The 19,006-nt window shown below is 39.3% G+C and overlaps 1 protein-coding gene across 6 annotated transcripts in view; it reads right to left on the reverse strand.

Moving 5' to 3' along the window:
* Positions 1 to 714: 714 nt before the first annotated feature.
* Positions 715 to 19,006, reverse strand: part of DAAM1 (dishevelled associated activator of morphogenesis 1) — a 160,845-nt gene continuing 142,553 nt past the window's right edge. For 3 of the 6 annotated variants that reach the window (XM_074327413.1, XM_074327412.1, XM_074327414.1), the window contains 8 exons: positions 18,846 to 18,952; positions 16,971 to 17,059; positions 15,958 to 16,126; positions 12,535 to 12,642; positions 11,103 to 11,163; positions 8,149 to 8,280; positions 4,540 to 4,710; positions 3,111 to 3,462 (listed from right to left, as the gene is read on the reverse strand). In XM_074327413.1, coding sequence (XP_074183514.1) covers positions 3,253 to 3,462; positions 4,540 to 4,710; positions 8,149 to 8,280; positions 11,103 to 11,163; positions 12,535 to 12,642; positions 15,958 to 16,126; positions 16,971 to 17,059; positions 18,846 to 18,952 — 1,047 coding nt within the window. In that variant the 3' untranslated portion in view covers positions 3,111 to 3,252. Of the gene's footprint in view, positions 3,463 to 4,539; positions 4,711 to 8,148; positions 8,281 to 11,102; positions 11,164 to 12,534; positions 12,643 to 15,957; positions 16,127 to 16,970; positions 17,060 to 18,845; positions 18,953 to 19,006 lie in introns of all 6 variants that reach the window. The other 3 variants (XM_074327417.1, XM_074327416.1, XM_074327415.1) reach the window with 3 other exon arrangements.

Below are 19,006 nucleotides of genomic sequence, written 5' to 3' on the forward strand. Positions count from 1 at the left end.
TTTGTTCATGTTGTTTGTTTGATACCATGGAAACAGTTGATTGCTGTAGACAAAAGCGTGTCAGGGAAGAGACCAAAGGTGAGATCTCATGTTTTCCCCACAAGACTGATGAAAAATAATTTTGATTGGTCTTTGTTATGGAAAACGTAAAAATCCTTATAAACAAGAAACTCATTCCTCGAGGGTTTCAAACGTTCTCTAAGGTAACAGAATTTATAGATATTAAGCCATCTCTTAATAATGGACTCAGCAGGTTTTTCAGATTTCAGTAGAGTTCACATTAATAGGGGAAAGAGGGATATGGAGACTTAAAACCAGTATAGGCCACGTAGAGAAAATGGGCACCTAACTCAGCAGTGATGGTCTGAAAATGACCCCACTGCAAGAAGCCCTAGAAGCTTGACTTTAACTTTCTCTACACATAGTCCAATGGATCTCAAAGCTAGTGTTCATGGAACTGAATGGTATCAAGTAACGGTTAAACCTTGGGAGTTGTTAATTTAGGTTCACCACTTGATATAGGAAACAGCTGATATTAAAGAAAAAATCTCATGAAAAATTCTCCCTTTAGAATTTAGAATATACATATTCATATATGTATATATATATATTTCTGATTTAGTAAACAACTGGCAATATTTAAATTTAATGGTGGAAAGTGCAAAGAAATTTGATAATGCTATTTTAATAACTCATAGAAAGCATATACATATATACACCCAATGAATTCATCTCTTTATTGCATATTGCTATTTAAAAAAAATGTACAATCTCATAACACATACAACATTTTTTTCTTGGTACTGTAACAACAGTCTTGCACCTAAAGACTAACTGGTTCCAACTACTAAGCTAATAAGATACAAGACATATAATTAAGTTTACAAATTATAATGCTTTTTCTTTTTGGCATTAATTAAAAAAAACAAAAAACTTGAAAATACACACCCAAGAGAGAAAAGTGGCTACTTACACCAGCACCAATCTAAAAAGTAGGTTGTTTTTTTTTTTTTTTTCAACAATGGCACATGGAATTACCTGCACACAGCTTTTGGGGAAAGAAATGAAAAAATGGAAATGGCAAAGGCCTACCAGGATGGCCATATCAAAATGAGGATGATTACAAAGGGGCAAGAGGGACATGATACACAAATCTGCTCCTTTATGTAACTCTCCATCTACTTGTCCATTCCTGAAACTGTAAAACAAAGCCATTTTCAGAATACAGTTCCCCAACTGAGCCAGACCAAATTTCTCCTGCTATAAATAGAAAAGAATGTACATAGAGGCACTTTAGTTAAGGAATGGACAAATCCGGCCGCATATCCCACCCCTCATCTCTAAGCCTTTTTTGAACAACATCTCCGCCTGTACCTTTAACACGGTGTATTTGCAGACCTGGGTAACTGGGGTTGGGGGAGCACAACCTCTGCTGTGTATTTATGACTTTTATTTGCTAGACTCGTTTACTTTCATATAATGTGTAAAAAGTCACTAAATTTTGCAGTGAGGGGGAAAACGTAAAACCACAGCTCTTGACAACTCTTAGAGCACTATTTCACAGCTTTCACACAGCACAGAAACCATGTCGTCTGTGCTAAGCGTTATAGTTTATACAAATTATTTTTAAATAGCACGATTCCTGTACAGCGCACATTGGTATTCTAGTCACCCCTCAGTATCCCCATGAGAACGTGAGCTCCTTGGGGTCAGGGGTTCTGTCTTGCTTACCACTGTAGCCCTATTATGCCTGGCACACAGTAGATGTTTAATAAATATTTGTTAATTGACTGAAAAACTCAATTTAGTGAGTAAATAATGTTCTAGTGCAACAGGACAAACTACTCTCTCCACAGGAAACCCAAATCACAACAGGATCAATGGAAAGAAAAAAGAGAGCCTTAGCCCCTCTCCCCGATTACAAATAAATAAAGTGAAGCAAAGGAAAAAAAAGTAACAGTCCTCTTTATATATCATATAATTTAAGGATATTAAGAGTTGGTAGGTTAATGGTAAGCATCTATATTTTATTTTCTAATGTCCACTGTTTTTATTCATTTCTCCCTGAGAGCTTTATCTTTTGGACTGAAATTTTACAGGTAGCTTTACTGACACACAATTTAAAATGACAACATATAAACAGGAAACCATTTCAACCATACTTGGAGATAAATAGATCTTGGCATCTCTGTGGGTGTTGTTGACATTTTGTGCATTTACTAAGTGTCCTTTACTCCAGACCTTTATTTACAGAAGACGCAGCTTGTCCTACAAAACAGAAAATACAAAAACAAAAACAAAAACCAAAAAACAAAGGCACCCCATAAAATTTTTAAAAATAATTTTTATCCTTTCAGAGAATTTCTCCTTTTAGGTCTTGGGTGGGAATTTTATTTTTAAAGTTTATATATCTATATTGTTAGAACAACATGCACATTCTGGCATCTTGTTCTGTAACAAGACCATCGATTGCATTTGGATAAATAGTGTTCCTTCCAAAAGCAATGTAAAGAAATCATCAAGAGCGCTTGGCAGAGAACTCAATGAAGTTGGGGGAAAAAAATTGATGTTCAAGTTTTAAATACACAAAACAATTCTGACAGACATTCTACATAATTCAGATTGTGTGCAAGATGTCCTCAATAAACATTTACAGACTGTATCCCCACACCAATGTCAGAAATTCTAAGCTGGTCCTATCAATTACTGATGCAATGCACCAGCGTCACATTGTCAACTATCAAAAAGCATTTTAAATCTATATTTTTCCAACACCAGTTTCACCAATGAAAATAACCTCAAAGTATACCAAGCTTGGAAACCATATAAAATATTTCTCAAGCTTGTTTTCTTCTTCTTTTGTTTTTGTTTTTACTCTAGGGAATGTCTCTGTTATCTCTTTCAGGAGATAGTATTGTGCTTCTGAACAGTTATGGTGTTCAGGGGAAGAAAATGAGCCACACTCAATATGAATGCATACACAAACGGTTTCTGAGCACATACATTAACATAGGTTTTTTTTTTGTTTGTTTTTTGTTTTTACCATACAGATAGGTCTCCAGACAACACTCAGACTTCTATATACATTTTTTAATATACATATACACATACATTTACATACACACATTCACACATTCACTCACAGATGAAAGAAGAAATTGCCACTGTTCGGGTTGCAAGGCAGTGTAATGAAAAGTTCTAGTCACTTCAAAGGAGTGCTAATGAGCTTTCTAAAAAAGTACTCAAGGAAAATTAGAAATTAAGTTTTGTGACTGGTCTCTCTCGGCTGCTGTCCGTCATCTGGTTGGTGATACGTTTGCGATTCCGTTTCAGTTTAGAAAGGTCTTTGTCAAACACTTCTCCTGAGCGTAAAGCTGAAACCAGGTCATCAAACTCTCCGCTTTCCTCACTATTCTCCTTTGCTTTCCTCATTTTACGTTCCCTTTCACGTTGTTCTTTGAGCTGCAAAAAGAAAGCAACCTCTTAGAGATGTGCCAAAATGCTGTATTTTGTTTTCAGTGGCGACGAATTCTGTGAAATATGCGAGGCTTCAGTCACACTGCATGTTCATCTCTAACTGCTTACCCTCCTCGATGGCATGAGAACGGTAACTGGGACAAAAGAGTTCATTGTAGACGCAATGAACAATGAAGAAAAGTCACCACTACTTTGTGATTAGAATCTAGGTAAACCTCACGATAGTCTAGCTAGGAAAAGAGCGGTTGAGGCAATCTGTATTTCTATAATGGAACAAGAAAGTTATCACTAATAAACAGACTCCAAATACTGGTTTCTTTGATGGTATAGAAAGACTAAAGCAAACACTCGTCATGCCACTCTCCTTACATCAAAGGCTTAGCCTGTACCTACTGTAGATGCCTGGAACGTGCCATGCCAAGTTACTAGTATTAAAAGCCAAATAATACACAAATACTATAGAAAATGTACATAATTCAGATAACTAAAACTGGAAAAAAAAAATCATTCTTAATTCTACTATCAAGAGGTAACCATTGTGAACTTTTTTGGGGGAATATCCCACCACTATTTTTTTCTATATTAACACTTATTTTGCCAAAAAAAAAAAAATTTCATGTAGAAATCATTTTATAAGCTTCCTTGCATTATTAAATAATCTTTGAAGACATGACTTTCAAGGACTGCATCAATATTCCATTATGTAGCTAGTATTACATCATTTAGAACTAATGTATGGTTGGTAAACATTTAGGTTGTTTCCAGATTGGGGCTATTATGAAGATTGCTGCTCTCTTGTGCAAATCTATGATTATTTCTTTAGAATAATTTCTAAGAAATGGAATTCCAGATCAAAGGATGTGGATATCGTTATTCGGGCTTTGAATATAGACTGCCAACTTGCCCAAGAGAAACTTTACACCCACTTAAACTCCCAGCAGCATTCGAAAGAATACTTTGATGCCCTCCCTCTCGCCAGCACACGAGAGTGCTGTTTACCAACCAAGGAGTGACAGCAGCCGAACTTCCGGAGGCGGAATCGCCAATTAATCATTCTTTTACCTGGGTTTCCATGCGAGCTCTGCGCTCTTCCTCCTCTTTCTTCTTCCTCATGTTTTCATTCTCTTGTTTGGCTTCTGACACAGCTTGAAGAAATTGATCAAAAATGCCAAAGAACTCATCCGGCTGTATTTTGCCAGCCTCTTCCCCAAAGTGTTTCACTGCTTTGGTAAACTGGAGAAAAGGAGGTTTTAAGAAGTTCAGTGTTCTGAGAGCGTTCCATGATCAAACATAAATCTCTCTAGAAGGACTCAAGCTCAAATTCAGTGCACTATAACTTGCTGGATTTTAGTGAGCCTCTATTTATCTTTGGCTGCCAGACATGTCTATCCGTCCCTTCTAAAGTAAAACATTTAACACTCTTTGACTTTTGAAACCATTTATTCTTGTCTGCCTCATTTCAGCTTAACATCTATGATTACCTCCTATGACATTTTATTAACTAAACAGTAGTAAAAACAAGAAAGCAAAATATCGTAAAGTAGAACACTCAAGACATAAAACTAATAGCAAACTCAGCAGGGGTAGGGAAACTTTACTTTTAACTTTTCTTTGAAGTAGTTTCATATCATTTATTGGTGCCATATGGTTAATATCAAAAGCAAACTGGGACCCAGTGCTTCTTAGATGCTCCTTTAAATCTCAAACAATGCTGGTATTATTATATTACTATATTTCCTGGGCCTCAATTAGAAAATGATAATTGATTATGGAATCATTAATGCAACCCACAATTTATGGCTGAGAATATAATTTTCTTTCAGATTCTTTGTTTTAGAACCCTTTTCAATGCAAATCTGTTAAAAATGGCTAAAATGCAAAATATTAAGGGGAAATTTTAAAAATAATATACAACTACGTTTATGTAACAAAAGAGTATTTTCAGTCTTTTTAGTTTCAACTGTTTCTAATTTAAGTTCTTCTCGTAGTTATCTTCATAACTTGAGATCACATGCTTTCAGGAGTCTTAGCATTATTATGACTAAATAATGTTCAATGCTTGTCAAATTGTTTGTTAGAAATTTTCTTCCTTTTGTGGGATCTAACACTGTTACTCCTAAGCTACTAAGGATTGTATTTCCAGCTTGAAAGTCAAATGAATTCTCAATCCTGATGCCCACTCAAAATTTTCCAGATCTTCAGTTTTCTGCATATTTAGACTGTGAAGTGTCTATGCAGTCCTCCCAACCTAAGAGTTTCTAACTGCTTTCATTTTACTTGCATAAGTTTTTCTGATATTTCAGTGATACTATCTACCTAAAGGAAATGTTTTCAATATTTATTCTCTTTTATTTTTTGTGTTTCCCCCATTTTATTGAGGTATAATTGCATACAGCACTGTATAAGTTTGAGATGTACACAGCATAATGACCTGACTGCTACAAATCATGAAATGATTACCACAGTAAATTAACATCCATCATGTCATATACATACAAAAGAAAAAAAAAAAAATTTGCCCCTTGCAATGAGAACTCTGAGGACTATGCTATTAATACCTTTCAAGTACAGCATACAGCAGTGTTAACTGTAGTCAGCATATTGTATATTACATCCCAGTACTCATTTATCTTATAAATATTTGTAGTTTTGTATTTTTGATTATTTTCTTTCAATTCCCTCCCAATATTTATTCTTAAATAAACAATTTTTATTATGTTATATATGTGTGTGTGTGTATACATACAGAGGGTGCTAAAAAAATGTATACACATTTTAAGAAAGGAAAACTGTATTAAAATTGTAATACACAATATATATCAATAACAAAAGACGAATACAAGTCACATTTGACTTCTGCAATTACAAGAGGTGCTCAAAGTGGTTACCATCAGCGTCCAGACACTTCTGATTATGGCAAACTACTGCTTGAGCAATGTTGACCAGTGTCCACTTGCATACATTTTTTTGGCACCCCTGGTATACACACACATCACAATTTATAAATATTATTTCATGTCTTTAAATAATGTTAAAAATGTTCTTTTACCATTTTTTTCCTTCACTGAGGCGTTGTTCTCAATGTTTTACTTATTTGGAAATATTCTATCAGAAACCAGAGCTCTTTAGCAAAAAAACACAACATTCTTCGCACACCACATATAGCACTCTAGCTTGTTCCATGGCTTTATAAGCTAATTTCTAAAAGTTCTGGTATGAACAAAACAGCAATAGACAGCCTACAATTGAGTTTCTAAAATATTCAAGTTCATGCACTTCTAGCCATCCTGAATGATCTTTTTATCTAGGAATTCTAGTGATGAAGTCATGTATATTTTAGTCTTAGAAATCTGAAGAAAACTAGTTCCAGACTACAGTTCCCACGCTAAAATAAAGGGGAAAAAATAGGCTGTGTGTGTGTGTGTGTGTGTGTTGATTCTTATAAAAATATTAGTGCCCTTGATGGCGTAGGTACTATACATGTGATTTGGGGTGGGGGTCCCTTCCTTTATAAAGCACATTCCCCAAAGTAGTGAGGCATACACAGACATGAACGGAGGCTATCCCAGCGGAGGTTGCTGACATAGTTGACCGATTGCATCATGGGATATCAGAGATTGAACTTCCAACAGCAGTCATTTGAATATTTGTTGTCTTTCCATTTATTTAATAATGTTGGAAGTGGGGTTTAATATAAGACTAGCTAAAGTATCTTAACATAGTCTTCTTCTGAACTTTAACCAGTATGTGTATACACTTATATAAACCATCATTCATACCTATAACTGAACATGTGACCACAGAAAAATGACATCATTAATCAAGTTTCAGAGGAAAGATTCAAGTTAAAGCAAAAGTTGTGGCAACTAAGAGATGGGTAGTATTAAAGTACTCAGTAGGGCAGGATAGGGGCTTAATATCATTTATAAATGAAAGAATTTTTTTTGTGTGTGTATATATATATATGTGTATATGTATATACATATACATATACATATACATAATACATATACATATACATATATATACATATATATATATATAAATGCATATATATATATATATATATGCATTTTGTAAGAGGAAATAACCAGAGAGAGAGAGAAAGAGAGAGAGAGAGAGAGAAGGGTTGGGAGGATTTAAGGGTCTTGGTTATTAGCCAACAAAAACTTTTCCTTCATATAGGAAAACAAAATTTTGTAATAGCAAAGATCATAAAAAGAAATGTCTTATTAAAAAATATTTCTACTGCAATGAGGCTGTAAATTAATGCATCTCATTTAATAAGCTCTGCTGGAGATTTCAAGAGGGAGTAACCTGTCCTCCTGACTTTCTATCTCAGGACAGCATATTACAGGTACGGAGGCACATGGCCTTGGTCACACCTGATCTCACATTTCATCCTGGTTTTCATAATCTATTCTTTTCTGGTTTCCAGAGATAAGTACTTTGATCCACTATCAAGCAGGAGAAAAACTGTCAATGCATTTATTGGTTTTACAACATTCAGATACTTCATGGCCTTACTAACCTAAAGGCAACATAGGCCAGTTAGACAAAAAGGATGTGTTTCAATTGATCACAGTCCTAGAAATGAAAATATACACATAGTATAACATCTGGAAGTACCAGCCCTGTCAGACAATACTCAGTGTGCAGGGGGACATTTACCAGGTCTTTAGCTTCTGCTAGAAGGTCTTCAACATCAGAGAAGCTGAAGCTGGCCACTGTGATGAACTGGCTGACAACGGACACAAACTTATCTCCAGGCTGCGTGGGCTGAGACTTCTGGTATTCCAGCTCCTTAAACACAGGAAATGGATAATGTCAACGGAGCCTTCAAATGCGGACACACCTTGTCTCATTTTCCATATGCCTCCAATTTAATAAATCAGAATGGCAAACACATCGAAACCTGCCCTGCAACATTCTGTGATGCTCCACCCCCCTCCTGCCCTTCTACCCCTCATGCTAGAGCCATGCCCACGTGCACGCACCTATTTGCAAATAGCAATTTAACCAGCCACGTGAGTACTTCATCAGTGTCATTTTTTTTAACTGGCTTCAACTTATGCAGATTAGTATTCGGATAAAATTAATAGAAGTTAAACAAACAATGGAGAGCAAACTGGATTCAAAGTTTACGTGACTGAAAGAAAGAGAATTTCATTGCCGATATTCTGTGCTCAGAATTCTGGTTCTTTGATATTTCTCTCTTTGCCAAGTCTATTTACTTCCTAAACCATGATTATCCCGGTCAGTAGAATTTCAACTGTAGCATCTGGCACCATAATCAGCTTTCTTATTTCTATACCATTTGGTTTTTGGGAACAGGCAGGTAGAAGTATTAGTGTCTTGTTAATTATCAACATTCTCCATTACATACCGATTATTCAAATCTAATTTTAATAATTTATTTCAACCATTGTCAGATGCACTTTATTTAATCCCAAAACACCTCTAAGTGAGGCATTATCCCCATTGCACAGGCACATAAATTGAGGTTAACAGGATTTAAATTCTTCGCTCAAAGTCAAGTAACTGATACATGATACAACTCGAATTTGAACTCAGGCCTGCCTGACTCCAGAGTCCTGGTAACAACTATGCTGAGTACCAACTGACTTAACCTGGATCTCTATTTTCTTCTGCACCTGCTTTGGCAGAAGCACTAACACGCAGAAATGTAGAGGCCACAGGTTATGGGTGCTGATTCAGCTCTACCTCTGATTTAGTTCTTATCCATGACAAATAGTGTGTGCCTCAGTTTCTTCACTCGTAAAAGGAGGGCACAATCCACATGACTATGAGAATCAAATGAAATAATAGAAGAGGAAACTTATAAATTATGGAGCTTGCTCCGATTGCAAGAAATTACCAAGATTCTAGTACTTTGGCCTGGAAAGTGAGCATTGTGCGTGTGTGAGGTACAGAGATGTGAAAGCAATATTGAAGTGTTTCATTAATGTACAATTTCATGCGAGTTCCATCTTCAAACAATCTAATCAATTTGTGCAAATCACAATCAGGATACATGAATATTTAGACAAGCCAAGGTCTGTCTCTTAGTATTTCCTTTCCCTCCTATAATTGACATTTAAGCTGCCGGGGGAGGGAAAGCCTTCTGTAGCCCCTTTTCTTAGGAAGAGTGTGTTACAGTATACATGACGCAGGGGCTGGAGAGATTTCAGCAAAACCACCTTTAATAAAGTCAAACCATAAAACTTCCTTGGGCCCCCCTCTCATGTCTTGCTGTGAACTAGCTTAGATGCAAGGGTCCCAGCATCCATTATTAGGCTTTAGGGCTGTCCTAACTGCCATGCGAGCCTCAAGAAGGCCGTCTACTGGAAAGAAATAAAACAGTCTTCATCCCAAATGGCCTTTATCCAGTTTGGCCTCTGAAGGCTGAGGATTATCTTATGTGCTCACTCACAGTCTCTGGGCCCACTGGGGCTGGGAGAAAGAGCTCTCTCAATTAGTTCATCTTTTATTTTTAAACAGCACCCCCCGCCGTCCCTCCCCCTCCAATGCTGCCAAGGGAAAAAAGAAAACTTACATGTTCCTTCATATATTAAAAACAAACAGTGAAGATTAGACATAACTTGAAAAGAAGGAAGGTCCTCATGGCAGTATTAATAAATGATTTGAAAAATCCTTAAGAGAAGCACAGCTTTCTAAGCTGCCTGCAAACCAGTCTCCTTCACCAAATGCCCGACTAGAGCTACGTCCACTCTCCTGAGCGAGGCTTCTCATCCTCAGACCTGCCTCCTCCCAAGTGGCAGCATGTGTGCAGGGCCGACGGGGCACTGTACCATCATGGTCATGTTGAATTCCACTGACTGCTCTCCTCCAGCAGTCTGACCGGCTTCCCTTCAGCGGAGGCCTGGGCCCAGCTGGTCTGTATACCTGGGACAGCCTCCCTCCCAGGCACCTAAGTTCACCCCACCCTCCTCAGCCACAGCTCCAAGTTCATCTCCTCCAATACATGCCAGTCATTCCACAAGCCTCAGACTAACCTAAAACCACCTTCTTCCAGAGGCACCTTTGTAATCACTGTGCTTACCTGGGTGTGGCCAGGCTGAGTGCTGGCCTGACTGCTCTTGGCCATTGTGACACCTGCAGGGCACGGATTCTGAGTGATCATGACTCCTCGCCTTGAGCTGGTCCTTCGGGGAGTATTCACTGACCCCTTGCTCAGTGAATACTCTCCGAAGGACCAACTCAAAGACAACCGAGAAGTTCCAGTGCTCTACTGAGAGCAGACATCGTTTATGAATAGAACATGAACACCCCACAGCGTCCCGGAGGCTTCTCTAGCCCAGTCCGCTTTAATGAGTCCTGCTTCACAGGCAGGACATCGGTGGAACTCTAGGTCCAGTTTCCCAGCTCCTGCTCCAGTGACACCCCCGTGACATCCTGCTGCCTGCAATCGAGTTGCCTGGCTAAACACAACCTGCCTTTGCTTCTTTGTTGTTGCTGGTTTTCTTTGGTTTGTTTTTTTTTTGAAATCAATGTTTACCCCAAGCATACCACGTGCCAAGGCAACCAGCCACTCATCAGCTGGACGTCACCAGCACTAGAGACAGTGATCAGACCGGGAATTAGAACAAGAAACAAATACTTACCATCTCTACTGCTTTCAGGCCACTTCTCAAGGTATTTATTTCTTTGTCCAGCTCAGTCATGCTGTTGTAAACAGCAACATTTTAGTAATCAACATGAGACTTACAGGTATTACATGTATGATGGGTTTAATATTTCATGCTTGGAAGTCCATCTTGGTTTATTTTAAATGTTTAAAATTCCCCTCAATGTTCAGATCTCACAGAAAGACAACATTTTAATATTACGGAATTTAGGTGTGGAATTATGTTTTTTATATTCCACAGTCAGCAGATATATTTTATAGATTAAAATTAGAATGAAAATATCTTTCCATCTGTACAAAATATTTCATGTTTCAGTCTCACAAAAGTCTCACTTAAATAAATTATTATATGTGGAAATAAATTTGAACAAATAAAAGAAATGGGCTTATCCATAATCATAGTCAGATTTTGTTTTTTATAATTATTATATTGCTTTTCACTAAAGCTCTGGTAATATGAAAATTACAAGGTGATGGCTTAAGTTTCAATCAACAATGATTTTTCTTAAAGTCATGCTAACTAGCTTTCATTTTCATTGCCTTTTTAAAAAATTTGGTAAATAGAGAAAGTTTCCTGGGCTTCTCCCATAATGCCTGATGACTTTTAACATCAGCGATTACAACTTCATTCTCGCAGATAATTCATATGTAAACAAATTCAACAATACTTCATTTACTTTAACATTTTAATTTTATGTCTTATGTGGTACATTTCTACCAAACTCTATGAACAGAGGGAAAACATTAGCCTACTTATCATACTTTCCAACTTCACCGCAAAAAGATGCAGTTTAATTTATTTATTTTTTATTTTTTTTTAAGGCTTAAAGGAGGAAGAGAGAACAGCAAGAAAAATCGCCTGCTTCTCAGCCTCTGAAAAGTGGTGTGAAGTTTCTAGTCAAAGTTTGGCAGCTTTCCATTTTTTATTTTTAGTTTCTTTATTTGCATAAAGACTGCTTTCCATTAAAAGGTTGCCTTGGTTTCTGGGTATGTGTGCACATGTGAAAATTACCAGCTACGCCCTGACATTAGGTCTTCTATTTGCTTAACCATCTACCCTCATTTAACTTAGGGTACTCCTACCTGTATTTTCATAGACCTGCCTTTGAAAAGTACTAGTGAAAACAACCACATTCCTTAACTTGTAATACGTACTCTGTATAAACTCATAATAAGATTTTGTGGAAGCTGGACATTACATGCAGGAGTATTCCAAAGGAGCTAGAACAAATATATATGAGTATATATTTAACACCACGTAGTACATTTGAGAGACTGGGATAAGATTCAAACTTTATTTCATATACCAGTATTCAGGGGAAAGCAAACAGAAGGACCTTTTTCATGCAAAGCTATCTATCGCGATGGCTAAAGGACAGGTCAAGTGATTTAAAAACTGTAATACTTACTTTACTTTTGCTGCTTGAGGAATATCCCGCAGTTCTTCATTTAGATTGAGAACCTTGGGGTATTTATTTTCCACAATAGTTATAAGATAGTGTAAAAGTGTAATGTTCCTACAATTAAAGAAGGCAGAGTGTTAACCATTGTTAGTATCTGCGTATGATTTGTACATTCAAGTGGTGGAACCCACAAGAACGCTGTATTGCTGCCTGAATTTCAAAATCTGGACATTCCTGTGAGGTAAAGATTCTCGAGAGAAGGGGAGAGCCTACACGGGATTTACATACATGTATGTCAAAAGGAAGCATTCATCTTTCAAAAGGGAAGGGCGGGGCATAACAATGACTTCTTTGGCCCATAATGAGCATCCTTCAAAATCTGGGTAATGCAATGGGTGATGGAAATGAACCTGAACCATCGCCAATGGGGACACAGCTTCACAGTGTGTCCACCCCATGAAGAGGTGCACCCTGAGAGAGCATAACCAGCAGGGTGGGGTAGGGTGGGGAGCGAGTGATGCTTAATACACTAATCAGGACAGCTACTTTCAAGTCAAAAGTACAGAGCAGCCACTCACTGATGACAATTATTAATAATTCTCATTTAAGGTTTCTTTCAACTCTGTAACTTTTTCCCCCTCTGACTCATTTGTTTTGCTGTTGCAACAAAGGGTACTCAGAAAGTAAGAAAGCCCCCCGTTTCAGGGCTGGGCCTGCAAGTGGGCCAGGACTGTGCCATCATGAATGTTATTCTTGCGGCCAAGAATCCACTTGCTAATTTTAGCAACTATTCAGCTCCTAACTGCATAATGCATCTCCCTCTTCAGTGGTGACAGGGCTGAACCCTGACTGACCTGGACTGAAAAGGCCGGTGTCTGATAAACACTATCTATTATGCAAAGCTGTGGCAGTCTGGTCCCATGGTCCCCGACTCCACTGCACATTATAATCACGTGGATCCCAGATGCCTCAGCCGAATTGGATTCATTTAATTGGAAGGAGGTGGGGCCAGGTATGGGTATTTTTAAAAACTCCCCAGTGGTTCTAACAGCCAGGATCCAAAACCACTAATCTATTGAAAGTTACCATAATCAGGAGAACACAATATAATTCTTTAAAAACATTTCCATAATTTTCAGGCTGTTTGCTAAGTCACAATGCTAAGTCACAACAGTCCCACCCACCTCCAGCTAAAGTGAAGCAGAGTTGTCAAACAATTTTTCCCCCCATAACAGTGAAAACCATTTCTGGTTATCCATGTAGCTTCAGGGTCAATGCAATCCTATTCCTCTGAATCAACTGGCCCCCATGTTTAAAAAAAAAAAAAAAAAAGAGTCCCTTATTTTTCTTGCTCTCAGTCATTAGAAAACAATTGCTCGGCAAAGTAAAACAGTGGCTAAACATTCTGGTCACTTATTTTGCAGATGTTCAGCTGTATCATTGTACTTCAGTTTTGCCCTTCACAGAATCTAAGTGCCTGCCCATATACCTGCTGAGTGAGGGAAGCATGAGGGAGCAAAATCCCAACTACCATCAAAGATAGAGCAATGCTGTTTTCCTTCCTTATTTCAGAGAAATGCTTTGTTATTTAGGGAAATTAAATTTAGTTAACCACATCTACCTTTCTTAATGAAGAAAGACTTAAAAGCAGATCAGAGCTCCCACGTGTTTGCTATCCAAATAACATCTCATTTGACTGAATGTAAGTTCTTGAAGAATGAAAAACAAGCACATTTGATTATCCTCTTGTCATGACCAGAAACAAGCCTTTAACAGAGTGAATACACCCTTCCTGTGGACTGTCCCCGCCTTACACAGTTTGATTTGATTCCACTGAACATTTAATGAGTGACTGCTTATAGGCAAGGTACTGTGCCAGCTACTGTAGGTGTGAAGACACTGGTGCTACTTTGGAGGCACCAGTGTCTTCACAGCTTCAGAAAGCGTTCAGAAATGTTAATTTATTTGTTTTGAAAAATCTTGTGCATTAACCTCTATAGTAACTTCAATAAGCAGATAATTACATAGTAAGTGTAAGGTTATCAGTAAATTGAGAGGGCAAAGGGTATGAAAGGGTTGTGTGTGTGTGTATGTGTGTGTGTGTGTGTGTGAGAGAGAGAAAGAGAGAGAGAGAGAAACATTTTTCCGTAAAAGGGTGGCTGCTCTTGAAATGCAATAAGATGTTTTAATTTTCTATTACAACCTCCAATAAGATCCATTTTTTGGTAGGTGTCAAATACCTGTAAGGCCAAATACCCTGCTTGTTGTGACCTTAGGCAAGCTAAATGAGCCACTCGAGCCTGCCTCAGTTTCTTCATCTGACAGCAGGTGATACACAGCACCTGGCCTGTGTACTCCACAGGCTGTTGTGTGACAATCAAATGTGAAAGTTCCTGAAAAAGGACCAAGTGCTCACATTAAAAATAACGTGGCAGTGATAGAACGTAACAGCTGCACTTTGTGCACCTATTTATACATGATACAAAAATAAAGTTTAGTCCTATAATTTAATACACTGCTTATTTCTTACAGGATTAGTTCAGGTGGCCACAGTGCTATGGCTCACTAACCCTATAGAAAATATAGAGTAAAAGCCTCACTGGTTAGGAATAATTAGAGTGAACAGCCCAGATTTCAACAAAAAGAATTCGGGTACAGAGAAGTTTATCTTAGAAACACTTGTGCGTGTTCCTTTGAAGTCAGTGAGAGCCTTAGAGAAACAGGCTCTCAGGGAAACTGGAGTTAATATACCCAGTGACCCTGCCTGCTAATGACATCAGAGCATTTTCCCACCTCAGTGTCTCTAACGAGAATCTCTTCACCTAACATGCATTCTCTGGGAAACATTTTAACGAGTCTTGGGATGAGCAGCTGAATACAAACAGACAAAACACATTTACACATCGTAATTTTTCCATACAGCGGCTAGCTTCAATGCATATAGGAAAACATAACCTAAAAACCCAACCAGCTTCGGATTCTATCATCAGCTGTCAGATTTTTCCTTTTCCCTGGAACACGGTTCCCTGTGGGGGCCAGGGACTGGGAGAGGTCATGAGCGGACTACTGGAGTGTTGGCAGGGTTCTGTTTCTTCATCTGGGCACCAGTTCTACAGATGTGTTTAGTTTGTGAAAATGCATCAAGATGTACATTTATAATTAGTGAACTTGTCTTTAGTGTATCGTACAAAAATATAAAGTTTATCCAAGAAAACCCCCAAAACAAAAAAACTTGGACTAGAGGATATCCCCTGGACTGAAAACGGATGAAGGATAACGGGCCCAATGGGAACTTGAGGACTCTCATGGTTGTGAAAGAGCTAAGAGAGGCGTGAGAATGGTGGAGGCCCAGGAGGACCAGAGGGGTGCACATTTAAGCCCTGACCTAAGCACCTGGATCCTCCAGGCATCAGAAGAACCCGTACTTACTTGTCAATGCTGGATTTTGTGTCAGCAATCTTGTTTAGGCTGGATATCTTGAATCCATAAGCATTGCCTCTTTGGCCTTTATTCATGTAATTTCCAAATGCCAAAACCACTTCTAGCAACTGCTTCAGGGCACCGCTCCTAAACACCTCCTCTGAGCCAGAACGAATTGCTTCAAAACAAAGCGTAGAAAACACAGGTATTAACACCAAGTCTTTTCAGTGATAAGTCTACAAGATTGGGTTCGATGCCCAGGAGCACTTTCAAAACACCTGAACTAGAAGCAAAGAGGAAGAGGATGGGGAGAGCCAGCTAAGGTTGTTCAAGAGACCCACAGGCAGCTGCACAGTCCTATCTGCTCACCGCCCTTGTCTTGGCTGACTCATCAATTGTACGCACGTAGGAATACACAGACCAGCAAGTGCATTTCCCACAGTCCTTTGCAAACACTTTCTTGCCTGGACGAGTCAGATCAATAGGATTACTGATCAATTGCAGTAATAGAAAAACTGGTAAAATGTGTTACATGTTACAGCTTGCAGGTGTCATCAAGGACTGGGGCTCGGGCAGGGTCCTGACTCCAGCCTGCACTCGGGGGCTGGGCTCTTCAGTTGCCTTGACCACACTGCAAACACTTACAAATGTACTGGCCTCAAAATCAAGCCATGCAAGAGCCTCAAACCTTCACTTAGAAACATCTAGTAAGGCCCTGTTGCAAGAAAGCGAATTACAGGTTTAATGCTAGTAGCAGTCAAATAAATTCCTCCCCAACACCCACGTGGTCAAAAGCCCAACCTGCAGAGGAGCCCAGGAGGTATGCTGTGATCTCCAGGACCCAGGCCAGGCCAGGCCGGGGAGTCAAGCGCCCACCTTTAGTAATTATCCATCAGAATCCAAAAGATTTCCAAAAAAAAAAAAAAAATCACCGAAGGAATCCTGTTTACTATATGCACTTGGATTACATTTGTATATGGGCAACATGAATATTATTTCCCATCTGGGCAGCTTGACTTTACCTTCGACTTTAGGTTTAACTTCTGCCACGCGCTCTGCAAACTTCTTTTTGAAGTACAGTGACTGCAGTCTTTGCTGATAATGATTAATTCTGTAAGAGCAAACACAGACTAATGAACATTCACTTAACATGGCTATGTTCACTCAATGGATGTGACGGCAGAGGTACCTCAGAGTGCTACCCCATACACACACACACACACACATATACGTACACACACGCACACGCACACACACGCACACACTTCCTCTCCTGGACAGGAGCACAGGGCATGAGGCCAACTTTGCCTGGAGGGCTCATTTTCCTCTGACCTACGGGGGTATTTGTGAAATTGCAACAGGGTCCTTAGCTCTCATCAGATTAGTCAACTGCTGAAAGTGAGAGCTGGCTGCTATTGACTAAAGCCCTCTTCCCTTCTGCTACAAATAAAGGGCTGTTTCCTATACTTCTCCCATGCTTCTTAACTTTCCACAAAGTTTGTCTTTGGCAAAACTATAGAGGAAACTACTATCTCTAGCATTCTCTCTTCATATCACCCTCTTCTCACTCACATTCCCAAACCTTCCTCTTTCTTCCACAGTTATCTCTCTATCTGCTCCCTCAGGGCTGGCAAGCTCTGCCTTCCAAGATAGCAACAAGCTACTAGAGATGAACAGAGAGCCAAACTGGCCTCTGTGGTCGCCACCAAGATGAACTGCTTTGTGTTGCTGAGGGGGTCGGGGTGGGGGTGGGTATTCCTGCCCTGGCCTGAGATCACTGCCTAACCTGCTCTCAGGTGGAAATTTCAGTCCAGTAGGACTTGGGATCAGCCCCTCCTCCCAAACTATACCATGTAATCAGACAGACCTGGGTTTGCAGCCCAGGGTCTCCTCTTACTATCAGATGACCTTGAACAGATACCTTAACTCCTTCATTAGATGGAAAAGAATGTCTCCCTACCTCACAGCTTTCCTGGCAGGGCTGATAGGAGGATTCAGTGAGATGAGGCAAAGATCTGGACAGTTGCTAAGTGGAATCTATTGCAGGTGGCCCTCCAGTTTGTCTACACTTAAGTCGCAGGGCACACCTGTCAAAATTTCCAAACCCTCCTTTGTCCTATTGCAGTGGGCAAGTTGAGATAGAACAACCACAAAAATAAGTCTGGATTGGGCAGACATGTAGTGAGAGACGTGCTCACCCTGGCTACATTTGTTGGCCTTTGGAACTTGGGAAGTGCTCTGCGTTGACTAAGACTTTCAGGACCACTGGTCCTTCTCTAATGCAGAACCAATTTGCTAGGCCTGGGATGGCAAATAGACTCAGCTCACATGCCAAACTCAATTAAGGGCCAGTGGCTGCCTCAGGGATTTCTGGAGAAGGGTGGAGAAAGCTTGCCCAGGCTCGGTGGGAAGAATGCCACGATCGATTAATGATGTCTGCATGTGTCATGATTTGACATCCAGACCCGGGCTGTTCAGTTACGTGGGCTCTAGGTTGACATGCGGTCTGTCCATTTTTTTTCTTTTTTCTGTTTAACAACAACCTTGGGATGCTGAGGTCCTAGGAGGAGTGAGAGACCATCCCAAGAAATCAAAGTGGTGAGAATGACACTGGAACCAGGCAAAGTTATGACTTGATTAGGTCAAAGCATTTGAGTCCCAAAGGCCCAGAAATAGAGGTAATTGTGAGGCAACCCTGACTCTGGCTTACCCATGGGCAAAGAACTCAATTAAACAAAATAACTTCCACACGATTCAGACTCGAGGAGATTTTGGAATTCAAACAGGCTTCAAGTTAAACCGGGTTAATTGACCCAAACCATTTAACATGAATCAAAAGTTTAACTTCCTAAGAAAGGTAAGAGGCATCTTTACTTTTTAAGCATTTTTAAACTCACCGGCTCATCTCAAAAAGGAATCTATCAGCCTTGGCCATCCGATCCAGTTCATGTTTATGTTCCTCCAACAGGTCAATGTCACCTTTCTCAGGAACAAATTTCAAGAGCTACAAAGGACACATAATTATTAAAACTGCTGTTTGTAACTTAAATTTCTGCAG

The sequence above is a fragment of the Rhinolophus sinicus genome, linkage group LG03 (genome assembly GCF_036562045.2).
Source record: "Rhinolophus sinicus isolate RSC01 linkage group LG03, ASM3656204v1, whole genome shotgun sequence".
Taxonomy (NCBI): Eukaryota; Metazoa; Chordata; class Mammalia; order Chiroptera; family Rhinolophidae; genus Rhinolophus; species Rhinolophus sinicus.